Source organism: Hylobates moloch, unplaced genomic scaffold (genome assembly GCF_009828535.3).
Source record: "Hylobates moloch isolate HMO894 unplaced genomic scaffold, HMol_V3 SCAFFOLD_15, whole genome shotgun sequence".
Lineage (NCBI taxonomy): Eukaryota > Metazoa > Chordata > Mammalia > Primates > Hylobatidae > Hylobates > Hylobates moloch.
The window spans coordinates 36,035,875-36,049,281 of NW_026652290.1; the positions used below are offsets into that span (position 1 = coordinate 36,035,875).

The following is a 13,407-nucleotide window of genomic DNA, read 5'->3' on the forward strand; positions in this document are numbered from 1 at the left end:
AAGAAAGTCACACCCAATCCAGTATGAGTATAATCTTGCCAGTGCTCTTCCCAGGGGAAAACTGGCAAGAACTCGACAGCCCCAGTCACTTAAACCATCGTAGACGAAGCACATGTGAAGGTGTGATTAAGGAACACTTTCCTATTGGTGTCTGGGGACAGATGATTTGCCTGATGGGCCTCTTATATCCCCCGACGTCATTTATATCGCACCAGCTAATGATGGGATATGGCAGTGAGTATTACCGATGACTTTCTTTAAGCTGTATAATTATAATATTTCAGATATACTGTATCAGAGGAAAAGATGTGTTTTCTCTTGCTTAGCCAAGCCTTCCTATTAGGCTTGTGGTCATTTCAAGGAAAACAGTGATCCAGGGCTGTAACACTGATGACGTCCCTTGCCTCTCTCTAACCTGGATTTGTTACAGATACGCTGATGACTGAGACCCATGATGCAGATCGTGATTTCTGTAGCATTTTGCTAGCAGAGGATTTGACATTGCCTTGAGACTTAATCATTTTGGAGAATGTTCCCTTAATTGGCAGCAGAAGGTTTGCGGCTCCAGAGGCTGCAGTGGAGGCTTTTGGATTATTAAAAGTTGAGACCTAATCACAAATTGAGGCAGTGCAGCAAATCCACTCCTTCCTATTATTCCTGTGCATTAGGAGCCACTTAAGCTCCACCTAATGAAGAGTCTTCATTCTCTGCATTGTAATACTCCTTTAAAAATGCTCAGAGAGCTTCACAAATCCTGCCTCTTTCTACTTCCCAGCACAGCAGGCAGAGAGAGCAAACTCTGCCACAGGGTCCTGGCGCCGACACAGCCCCCTCTATCCTGCCATGTGCTTCTTCTCCTTATTTGTGTCCTCTGACATCCTCTCATTCTTCTCCCTTCCTTTCCTGTATGTCATCTCCCCATGACAAACAAGGGTAGTTTCTTCTGGGTAGAAACTAGGTGTTTTCATATCATGGAGGCTGTGTCTGTGTTGATGCAGAGAAAAACACAAAAGCCCTGTAAAATATTTAAACCTGAGCCAATGTGAGTGACCATGGCCCAGGGAACAGTCTTAGGAAGTGCTGAGAACGTGTGCCTGAGGGAATTGGGTCACAGGTTGGTTTTACACACTTTAGGAAGACAGGAATTGTAGATAAAATCATTAATCAATACATGAAAGGTGTGCATTGGTTCAGCCTAAAGTGGTGGGATATTTTGAAATGCGGGTTTATAAGTCATAGGTACATTCAAAGATTTTCTGATTGGCAGTTGGTTGAAAGAGTTAAGCTTGGTCTCAAGGCTTGAAGTCAATAGAAATAAATGCTTGAGTTAAGAGGGGTTGTGGAAGCCAAGGTTCTTGTTATAGAGATGAGGCCTCATAGGTAGTGTCCTTCAGAGAGGATAGGTGGTACATGTCTCTTTTGGGACCTTAAAGGTGTTACACTCATGTTTAATCTCTCCTAGGTCCAGGAAAGGCCTAGAAGCGGAAAGATAGGCTGCATTAATGGAGATTCTCTACCAATGCAAATTTCCCCCACAAAAGGCAGCTTTGCATGGCCATTTCAAAATATGTCAAAGAAATATATTTTGGGGTAAAATATTTTGATTTCCTTCAAGGTCTTCTAACTTTCACGTGATGCTATACCACAGTCAGGTTGGAATTTGATATCTCGTCGCCACAAAGAGTTTGGTCAGCTTATGATGTCTATTTTAATATTAATCCTGGTCAGTTGTGTCCAAATATCAAAGGGAGGGGGAGTATATGGAGGCCTGTCTGACCTCCCTTCCAGTCATGACTGGAAATTCAGTTTTTCAGGTTTCTCTGGGGTCCATCTGGCCACGAGGAGGTCTGTTGGGTCAGTGGAGGGGCTTAGGAATTTATTTTCAGTTTACATTTGTGTCAGCCTTAAATAATGAGGTTCAGGAAATATGATTAAGTACAGAGTTTATTTGAGTGCAAAGCTTGAGGCTGGCCACCTGGGAAAGCACCAACTGCAGATTAATGGGTTCAGTGTTTCCAAAACGTAGAAGTTAAAGGTTCAATTATATAGGCAGAGTCAGAGAAGTTCCAGCAGAATCACAGCATTTTCCATACAAGACCAGGTATATATGCCACAGCTGTTTGATTGGTTACAGATTGTTCCATTTTAAGCAAGGATACTTTATTATTCCATGAGGAGGTGCAATGATCTGAGAGGGTCTTATCTCTGGCGCTGCTTGGTCTTTCTAATTATTTATGGGAACAAAAAGGCAGAAGTTGCAGCTGTCTGATGCAGGCTGCATAGCCACATTCCTCCCAAGGCTCAAGATAATTTTGAGTTCCCATAGCTTTAAGTTTGAATTATTTTAAATTTGAATTATTTAATTTTACATCTGATAATTTGAATCCTGCCATGAAATTTCCCAAGTTCACTTTCTCAGGTCAAGTTCCTGCAGCTTCTTGACTCGTCAAACCAAGGTCATATTAGATTATCTGGTGTGGGGGGCACTGGCTCTCAGCCCCAAGCTCTCTAGGCCACAGATTTTGAGCTCCTCCCAACAGGTCAAAGCTTTGTTTTTGTTGTTTCACTTCCCACCACTGTGCACACATCTCGTCTTTGCCTCTGTTTTTAAAAAATATTTTCTGGAGCAAATGCTGAAATCAGAAACCTGCATTTCTCATTTTTTAGTTGCCCACCAGAGCTGTTGCTCAGTGCAGGGAAACCAGGAAGTGGTGACTACCAGTCAGAAACAAAAAGACTGTCTTTTAAATCAGCTGCTGCAGCCTTGGTATTCCCAGCATGGAACTTCTAAAACTTTTGGAATTTCCTTAGCGATAGGACTGTTTCATTTTGCTAATGAGGGAACTCACTTTGTGCCCCCAGATAGCTTCAGCTTGGGCTCTGATCACCAGAAAGACCAGCCAGATGAAATTGCAGGGTTTCAGGAGGCTGAGGCAGGAGAATCACTTGAACTCGGTTGGCGGAGGTTGCCGTGAGACAAGATCGTGCCACTGCACACTCCAGCCTGGGCGACAGGGCAAGACTCTGTCTCAAAAATAAAAAAAGAAAAGAAAAAGAAAAAGAAATCACAGGGTTTGAACTTTTTGAACTTTGGGCTGCCCAACATCCAGGGAGAGGAGTGGCACCGGAGATTAAGTTCACTCACATGGCCAGTGATTTAATCAATCATGCCTATCTAATGGGAACCCTAATAACAACTGTAGATTTTGGGGTTCACTGGAGCTTCTGGTTCATGAACACACTGATGTGCTGAGAGGGCGATACATTCAGATTCCACAGGGAAAGAGCATGGAAGTGCATTTCCCCCAGATCTCACCCTGTGTGCATCCTTTACAATAAAACCATAGCCATAAATATAGTACTTTCCTGACTTCTGTTAAATGTTAGCAAATTATCGAACCTGAAGAGTGTCCTAGAGTCTGGGGATTGGTAGTTGAACAGTGAGTGGCTTTAAGTAACTTGTGAGTAACTTGCCCAGAACCACAGAGCTAACAAGCAGCAGATATTACATGCAAATCCACACAGCTGGCATGTGAAACGAGGGCAGTCTCCTGGAGGCCTGAGCCCTTAACACATGCGGTCTGCACTAACTCCCAGTAGCAAGTGTCAGAATTATGCTGCAGTGCACCCAGTGGGATGCAACAGAATAACTGTTATTAAGGATAATTTTGCAATTCTTATAGAAGTCTTGAAGTATTAGAAACAGCTTCTAGACCTTTATGTTGGTCATTACAGCTCAAAGCACTGTCCCTGGGTGGACAGGTTAGACAGATCATGTGGAAGGTGCTACTCAAAGTGTGGTCCCAGACTAATGCACATCCACAACTGTTCATTACCAGTTCTTGGTAAGATGTTTACAGAACTTGAGAGCAGGCATTTAGAAACTTTTGTAGCAATTGGACAATACCAAGACATTCAGAAATGGAAATATTAAAATATCACACAGTGACAATTTGGGGGAAAAATTACCCTTCACCATAGATAGTTTGGGGAGTGTAAATTTAGAAAATATAGCCTTGGTTGGTATGACCAGATGGAATCAGAACTTACTGTGAAAGGTGTGAGCCATAGGATGAAGCAGATGGATTTGCACGTAATATCTGCTGCTTGCTAGCTCTGTGGTCTTGGGCAAGTTACTTAATTGCTCTGGGACTCAGTTCCCTCATCTAGAAAATGGATATGACAGTATTTCCCATCTAATTCGATGCTGGAAAGACCAAATAAAATAATCCAGAACAAGTGCTAACCACAGACCTGTATATATAGTAAGCTAACTGCGGGTATTCTTCTACATTTGCTTCTTGGCATCCGTGGTTCTGGCTTGGGTAAAGTATATTCTGTCTATGTAGGTTTGATGTATTACTGTATATAAAATCTATAGCCTTGCTCTCATGTGAATACAAAATAAAGCAAACACTGTTTAAAAGCCACAATTTATACATGTAAGCGAATGTTGCATTTTGTAGAATCCCTCTGGGATGCTAGAGTCTTATCTGAAAATGTTGCAATTGTTGGAAGCATTTTTGGGACTTCTCTTTGCTTAATTTTTCTTTTTAATGATTATGAGTACAAGATAGTTGTATATGTTACTGATGATTTTGGGAACTTATTTAACATTTCCATTAGAACCTGTTCCAATGATCTTCTGATGTAACAAATCACCTTAAAATGTAGGAGTTTACTCAGCATCATGCAATATGCCCTTGTAACAAACCTGCATATGTACTCCTGAATCTAAAATTTAAAACAAATACATATATAGGTATGTAAATATATTTATACACATCTATACATATCTCAAACCAAACAAATAAAAAATAACTTCGTGGTTTAGAACAACAGTCTATCATTCTCACTCACCATTGACTGACTGGGCTAGACCAGCTCTCCTATCCGGTCTTCCATGGGGTTGCAGTCAGAAGTTGGCTGGAGATGGAGTCATCGGAAAGTGCAACAGACTGGACATCCAGAATGACTTCTTTGCGCTTCACATTTGGTGCCTGGGCTGGGATGGCTGGGACGATTGGAACAGCTTGGGGCTGGCTGGGTATCTCTCATTCCATGTGGACTTTCCTAGCTTGGGCTTCCTCGATGCATGCTGGGCTAAGCTTAGGGACATGTCTTCACTGGTGTCTGGCTTCCCCCCAGAGTGAATGTCCTTAGAGGCAGAAAGTGGAAAATGCGAGACCTGGGCCTGGTAACTGGCATAGTATCACCACCGCCATATTCTACTAGTCCAAGCAGTCCTTGAGCCTGTCCTTATTTAATAGGGGGAAACACAGAACCTGCCTCTCTCTGGGTAGAGGGTCAAAGAATCTGTGTCCACCTTTAATCTGCCATAGAGCCACAAAAGGAATGTAGTTTTCTTAGTTTAGCACGTCCTTTCCCACCAGCGACATTGTATGACTTCCCAAGGTGACCACATTGAGGTAGGAACATTCATTTTGATTTCAGTTCTTATCCTTTTGAGTGAAAACACAACTGGGCCATGCCCTACATGCCTTTGTGTTTTGGCATTGGTCAGCCTGTACTGGGGAAGGAGCGTGGGGGTCACACATTTCCCCTGGCAGACCCTACCCTCAGAATCACCCTACTTTCTGAGTATCTCATTTCTACTAACGACTTCCTTGCAGTCTGTGTTGCCTCCCTGCACTCTTCTCTGCCTAACGTGCCACCAAGGAATCTCCTGAAAGCCCATGGAACCAATGCATAACTCCTTTGCTCTCAGAACTTCACTCTCTCCCTATTTCTTATACGGCATGTGCCCCAGACATCCAGGTAGGCACTCCAGACCCTCCACAGCTGGAAGAGGATAGCTTTCCAATTATGTTTTCCCCAAATGGTCTTGCTGCTACTTCCAGCACCCCCACCAAAACACCCATCATAGCCACAGACACACAGGGCCCTTTGCAAAACACACACACAAATGCGAGCTCACATCATTTACCCAGCCAATATTTATTGAATATCTGCCTGTGCTTGGCTTGGTGCTCAGCTTGAAGTTCCAGCAAGCTTAGTTATTATTCCACAAACATACCTTAGGTTATTTTCCTTTTCCAGGACTTTGCTTAAGTTCCTGAAGTTAGGAGCATTTCTTATTAATGTTTTATTGTTTCCTTTGGTACCAAGTGCTGTGCTACCCACATAGCAATACATATTAGTTGCAACGCTGTACAGAGGAGAGGTTCATTCTCTTTCATTGTATCTTACTTTTCATCTCTGCCCCTTTTGTTACCCTTTCTCTGAGTCTCATCTACAATCAGCAAGCTCTCTCCTCATCTCTTCTCCTATTTAAAGTTTTAATGTACTTCCCTCTCATCTCACCAAAAGTTCACGGTAAGGGTGAAGTAGGAGGGTAGTCTTGGTGGCATTGTTGAAGACAACAGGCACCCTGAAATAACATTCAGCCACAGACACAGTCACTGAAGCATTGCTTTATTCAGTGCCATCGGTGGACTTCTGGTATGTTCTAGGCAGCCTTCCAGACTGGGGAGAACAGGAAGAATCAGATATGGTTGTCACTCCTTAGAAGTGCACAGCAGCGCTGCTGTAAAATCTATGAGCTCTGAGCTTTTGGTGGTCTGATAAGCAGACAAAAGAGGGCAAACCATGCTTACCTCTGTGGCTTTGCTTTATCAAATTGGAATTTTATAATCTCAGAAGTAGGAGGAACTTGTGGGCAGGGGCACTACTGTCAATTAAAGTGGGAAGGCAGTCGTGTCCCTGAGTCATATGGGGAGGATTTTGCAAATATGCACTCATCCATCGCCTCTCTCCAAAGACTCACCTGAGATGGTGAGATCCCTTGTTTTGCAGAGGTTGGTGGGAGGTGGGGGTGGGGGGAGGGGGACAGATATGACACCTGGATTTAGCTAAAACTCCTGGATGATTCTGGTTTCTAGTGCCCCTTCTACAACCCCACCCCACCACCTACAGAAACACTGCTCAAGATAGAATGTCCCCAGCAGCATCTGAGCAGATGCCCCATGTTGGCTAACTGTGCCGTCTGGCTGTTTTTCAGGTTCATTCTGCCACCCATTTGCTTTAAGACACAAGGTGCTGACCGCAGAGACCTGCCATGAAACCACACTTGAAGCAATGGAGACAACGAATGCTTTTCGGAATATTCGCTTGGGGGCTCCTCTTTTTGCTGATTTTCATCTACTTCACCGACAGCAACCCCGCTGAGCCTGTGCCCAGCTCCCTCTCCTTCCTGGAGACCAGGAGGCTCCTGCCGGTGCAGGGGAAGCAGCGGGCCATCATGGGCGCCGCGCATGAGCCCTCCCTGCCTGGGGGCCTGGACGCACGCCAGGCGCTGCCCCGCGCCCATCTAGCCGGTTCCTTTCACGCGGGGCCTGGAGACCCGCAGAAATGGGCCCAGTCCCAAGATGGGTTTGAACATAAAGAGTTTTTTTCATCCCAGGTGGGAAGAAAATCTCAAAGTGCTTTCTACCCGGAGGATGACGACTACTTTTTTGCTGCTGGTCAGCCAGGGTGGCACAGCCACACTCAGGGGACATTGGGATTCCCTTCCCCCAGAGAGCCAGGCCCGCGGGAGGGGGCTTTTCCGGCTGCACAGGTCCAGAGGAGTCGGGTGAAGAAGAGGCACCGGAGGCAGAGAAGGAGCCACGTGTTGGAGGAGGGCGACGATGGCGACAGGGTGTACTCCTCCATGTCCAGGGCCTTCCTGTACCGGCTCTGGAAGGGGAACGTCTCCTCCAAAATGCTGAACCCGCGCCTGCAGAAGGCGATGAAGGATTACCTGACCGCCAACAAGCATGGGGTGCGCTTCCGCGGGAAGCGGGAGGCCGGGCTGAGCAGGGCACAGCTGCTGTGCCAGCTGCGGAGCCGCGCGCGCGTGCGGACGCTGGACGGCACCGAGGCGCCCTTCTCTGCGCTGGGCTGGCGGCGCCTGGTGCCCGCCGTGCCCCTGAGCCAGCTGCACCCGCGCGGCCTGCGCAGCTGCGCTGTCGTCATGTCTGCAGGCGCAATCCTCAACTCTTCCTTGGGCGAGGAAATAGGTAGGTCTCAGCGCGGGGACCAAGTAGCCCCGCCTTGAGCCAGTGTGTCCCTGGGGGCAGGTTCTTTTCCGCGCGCGCCTCTGGATCTCTGACGGGGCAAGCTGGGGTCTCCGCACCAGGTGTTCTTAATATTAGCTGGAGATTCTTCAGGTGCTTTCCCATTGCTGGCACAGAATAAGTCTGTCTGGGGTCACAGCAGAAGTACTTTTCGGGAGACTCTTAGAGCAGGGATTTGGGGAATGCTAGGGAGCAGGAAGGGTCCTCCCCGTAGCTGATGCCAGTAGGCAGTGGAAGGAAAGCGCCGCCCTTTGTCCCCGGCGTCCTTCTCACTGTTCAGACTTCGTGTCCCATAGAAACCGCAGTCTGCATGGATATGCCCCCAGGCTGTGGCTCCTGAAAGCCTGGTGAACCCATCCTGCAGTGGGAATAAGGGAAGGGAACAAGAGGAGGAAGCAATATTCGCAGGAGCTGCCCAATCAGGGCATCAGCTCCAAAGAGCAGGATGCATGAAGATAATGTTGGTTACTGTGGGCTCTGAGAAGAGCCCAGCTGCTGTTGGGAACATCTTTCCCATGGGAGAATAAGTTCTGGCCTCCCAACTGTTGGTGCAAATCCAACCTTTGGGGCACTGCCAGTGCACCTACCAGGGACCTTCTCCAAGATGGTAAATAACATGCAACACCTGGGCTTCCTCCCTCCCTGCCAGGCTCTGTCTTCACATCCCTGTCAAGAGCCCTGGAGCACGTCTATTTCCCAGCTCCTGTATCAGTCAGGGTTCTCCAGAGACTCACACCAGGAGGATATGTGTCTATACAGAGACAGAAAGATTTATTTTAAGGACTTGACTCTCATGATCGTGAAGGCTGGCAAGTCTGAAATAGGTAGTGCAGGCAAGCAGGTGGGAAACTCAGGCAGGGTTTCTGTGTTGCTGTCTTGAGGCAGAATTGTTTCTTGTTTAGGAAACTTCAGTCTTTATTCTTAAGGCATTCACCTGGCTTGAGGAAGTGCACCTGCATTGTGAGAGTCGTCTGCTTTTCTCAAAGTCTAGTGATTTAACTGTTAATCACATCTTAAAAACACCTTCCCAACAACATCTAGACTAGTGTTTGACCAACCAACTGGGGACTGTGGCCTAGCCAAGATGGCACATAACAGTAGCCATCACTATTTCTTCCTAGTTTTCAAGTAAAATACCAGTTCTAATGTTTTTTGATTGATGGGCGCATGGCAGGGTTCAAATACATTTCCCTCCTGCAGAGTGGTGTAGGCTCTGCACCAGATGGGCCTGCATTGGCTCTCCTCAGAATTCCCCTTCCTTGCTGGATCACATTCATTTCCCCACCTGCCCCAGACTCTCACCCTGTCTTGCCAGAGATACCCAGGCTCTTGTGTTGCCATAGCTGGGCTGTCCCTCAGCAGTTTCAGATCCCTTTGCTCCTGGAACTCCCCCGCCGTTCCCAGGCTAATTCCATTGCTACACCAATCAGCAAGTGGCTTAGCCCTTTAGGCTCATTCATTTGACAAATATGTGTTTAGCCCCTAATATGTGCTTGATTCTGTACTAGGAGCAGTAAAACAAATGTGAATCAAATACAGCATCAGCCTCAAGTCCAGTTATAAAACAATCATGTTGTGTACACTCTCACAGTAGGCGGTGTTAGGGCATAACTGGTCTGGAAGTGACATTCAGGGAGTGTTGCTCCCTCTTTGCAAATAAGTAATCTTTGTTGTCTTCATTTTAAGTGGATCCATTAGTTGTTCTGTGTCCTTGAAGAGTGGCCCATGTTGCATAGTTCTCTTGGAATAGGGTGAAGCCACACTGTAGGCAGGCTCAGAAGCCCAGACCTCACCTCAGCAGAAGTCCTTGGGCATGAGGCTGAATGAGAAATATTTTTAAAGTTAAAAAAAAAACAAGATAGTGAGTCTGGAATCAAGGTCTGGGGTCCCTGTGTCCCTGTGCTGACATTACAGCAGACTCATAATAACACAGTCCGTGTGTCACATAAGCTTGTAGCCAAAGCCGGAGCAGAGCAGCCTGCAATTTGTTAAGAAGAAGCAGTGGTTTAGACGTCCCCGGGGTGAAATAACACCACAATTCTTTCTCATTTCTGAGGGCCAATATTAATAATGTGGAGAAGGAATTTAAGTATTATGCTTGAAGCAGGTAGTGACTTGCTTCCGGTTTGGTTTTATTTTAAACACCTCTGCATCAGAGGTGAAGATCTGAATTGCTCTTGCATGTCAGTGAGCAGTCCCTTGTTCTTTATTTCTGCGTAAATATCCCTGATCAGAATCTTGTAAACTCTGTTTAGAATTTGGAAGAGAATGTGAAAGACGCTGAGAAGTCCGCGTTTCTGGGAAACTTGAAATGCCAGTTATATCTTTGTTAATTTCTAGTACCCAAATCTAATTTATTTGGCATGCACTTGCATGAGTCTTTATGATTAGAACTGTAGAATCACAACTGAAGAACATGCCTGGAAATTTCTTTAAAATTCTCTTTATTGTTTTGTCTAGGGTCCTTTGGATCAGTTTGTGTATCTACTATTTTAAGAACATGTAACCATAGCATGGCCCAATTTGTATAAACAAAAAGTTTCATTTGTATAAGTTGGTATCTCAGCATCAGCAGTGTACATGCCAGGTGCTGACCTCGCTCCTTCCTGTTCACCTGAATATATATGCAAGCAAACCCACATAGTTATGAATGGCTTGGAGAATACAGACAAACTCTGGCAGCAAATTCCTTCAGGCAGCTTAGAATATTGGGGGCATGCTGTAGCTAATTCATGTTGGCCCCTAAGTATCTACTTGTGAATTGGCTAAATGAACATCAAAAGACTTACCAAAGATCACGATCTTATGAAAAATTGAAGGCAGAGCTAGAAAGTATCTCAGATGATCAGTGCTTATCAGCCCTACCTACGCTCTGCCAGGAGGACCCCTCTCCACGCTGATGTCAAAGGGAGACCCAGTCAGTCTCAGGTTTGCTTACTGGCTGCCCTTTTGCTCCCCCTGGTGTTTGCTCCACTGGCAGTGCAGCCCCCATCCCCCTACCCTTCTGTTGGAACTGAGTCACATAATGGAATTGGTTTTGGTTAGAAAAGTAGAGCAGTTGTAAACACTTCCACTATGAATATGTTATTGAAAAACAAACTAATTGTTTTGGAAACCTGGATCATTCTTTCCTAGAGTCATAAGATGATCTGTTTTCACCCATGCATATAAGCAATAATAATTTGCTTCTATGCAGTGCTACTGGCATTCATGTGGAAACATGTTACAGAGGAGAAAGGTCTGCTCTGAACCACCAGTAATAGCCTTCATGTGGGAAACCAAGATCTGTGTACTTGAAACTCAAATTCTGGCAAGTGCATAGGAAATGGGACATGGAGGGAGAGACTGGGGGTGGGATGCATAGACTGGTGGAGAGGGCTTGAGATTTGACATGTCCTGTTACCTTTTAAAAAAGCAAGAAAGACGAAAGAAGTCCATATACTCATCCAATTAGCATTATTTATTGATCACCAACTCTCCACCAGATCCTGTGCTAGACACAAAAATGAATAGGTCACAGGCTCAACTATCCATACCAGCACACTTCAGTGGTAAACAGACAATTCCAGTGTTGTGGGTTGGAGAAGGACAGAGAGATATGTAGGCTGACAAGGCAGAAATGACAATGGATTCCTAACTCCCCTGAGGGCTGGTAGAGAGAAGAGATTGGTAAAGACTGCTCCAGGGAGAGGAGACCAAGCTGAAGGCCCAGCATCATATGGAAGTCAGAAACAGCATGTTGTGCTGGTGATGAGAACTACAGGGAGTACATGGGCTCTTAGGGACAGAAGAGAGAAGCAGGCTTGGAAGGCAGATCATCTTCCTGGATGCCCTTTCAAGCCACTCTATGAAAATTAAACTTCACTTAATTGAAATCATAGGTACCACTTATAGTACAGACAAGGCCCTGTTCAAAATGCTCTTGTTTTTTTCTTGTTTGTTTGGTTTTCTGTTTGTTTTTTTTGTTTTTTTGAGACGGAGTCTCCTGCTGTTGCCCAGGCTGGAGTGTAGTGGCACAATCTTGGCTCACTGCAACCTCCACTTCCCAGGCTCAAGAAATTCTCCTGCGTCAGCCTCCCGAGTAGCTGGGATTACAGGCACATACCACCAGACCCGGCTAATTTTTGTGTTTTTAGTAGAGACGGGGTTTCACCATGTTGGCCAGGCTGGTCTTGAACTTCTGACCTCAAGTGATCTGCTCGCCTCAGCCTCCCAAAGTGCTGGGATTACAAGTGTAAGCAACCACACCCAACCCAAAATGCTTCTTATGTGCTAACTGTTGTAAACCTTACAACCCTAAGTGATAGATAACTTTGTTCCCATTTTACAGATAAGGAAATGAAGGTACCTCCAGTCACATGTACAGAGCCTGGATTCAAATCCCAGTCTGGGTCTCCAGAAACACTAGCTCTCACCCCTGTGCCCATGATATGCAGCCATTGCAGATAGTCACTGTAGAGAGATCACTCCAGGGCCTGGATTTGAGGGTGCGAGAGAAGTACGTCAAGAGGTGAGGGTTACAGGTCCTGGGGAGAAACAGGGCTCCCAGGGTGATGGAGCTCCCAAAGCGATGCTTTGTCCAATCCCAGGCAGGCCATTCTCTAGTGACTGGAGGCTTGCTCTCCTGCTGTTTGAATTTTCTCATCAGCATAGGAGAGGGGGATGATGTGGTGAATGGGGCCTGGGGCAGGGCTCCTTGAAGGGCTTTAATTTTCCTTCCATGGATGCACTTTCCTGGCTCCATTCTCAAGGTCAACGCAGCATGGTTCTGGCCTGGAAATGCCTTCTCCAGAAATGAAACTTGACTTTCTTCCCCTTGTATTTGCTGTCTGACCTATTCCTTTTTTTCTAAATATGAATGGACAGCTTTTATTCTCACAGTGCATTATCAAGGCATGCACAGCCAGGTGTACGTTTACAAAACATGTCTGTGTGACGGACAGTCTCAGCGCACCCTCCCTTTCCATCCCAACCCCACATTGCTCATAGAGAGGGCTTGCACTGGGCCTAGCCACAAGCCTACATGACCCTGCCTCCCTGCCCTCTCCACGCAGGTGGCCTTTTAACTCTGCAGACTAATACCACCTCCAGAGGAATTACACTGCATTATCTTTCTGTGCCCTGTGCCTCGTGAAGTCCTTGGATGGTTTAGAGCACAGCTCCACAATAAGACAATGGGCATTTAAATGCCGGAATATTTTCAAGGGTGATGCAATTAATTCAGATTTATTAGTCAAATAATAGGAATGCACCCACTGCTTGAGGCCCTTGGCTAGGCTGTGTCTGAGGGGCGGGCAGCGTGGTTTGGAGAGAACTGGGATTGAGGAGT

The 13,407-nt window shown here is 46.0% G+C and overlaps 1 protein-coding gene across 3 annotated transcripts in view; it reads left to right on the top strand.

The window, feature by feature from the left end:
* ST6GAL2 (ST6 beta-galactoside alpha-2,6-sialyltransferase 2) overlaps positions 1 to 13,407 on the top strand; it is an 84,892-nt gene that overhangs the window by 35,357 nt on the left and 36,128 nt on the right. For 2 of the 3 annotated variants that reach the window (XM_032177149.2, XM_032177148.2), the window contains exon 2: positions 7,022 to 8,021. In XM_032177149.2, coding sequence (XP_032033040.1) covers positions 7,079 to 8,021 — 943 coding nt within the window. In that variant the 5' untranslated portion in view covers positions 7,022 to 7,078. Of the gene's footprint in view, positions 1 to 6,721; positions 6,796 to 7,021; positions 8,022 to 13,407 lie in introns of those variants that run through there. The other variant, XM_032177150.1, reaches the window with a different exon arrangement.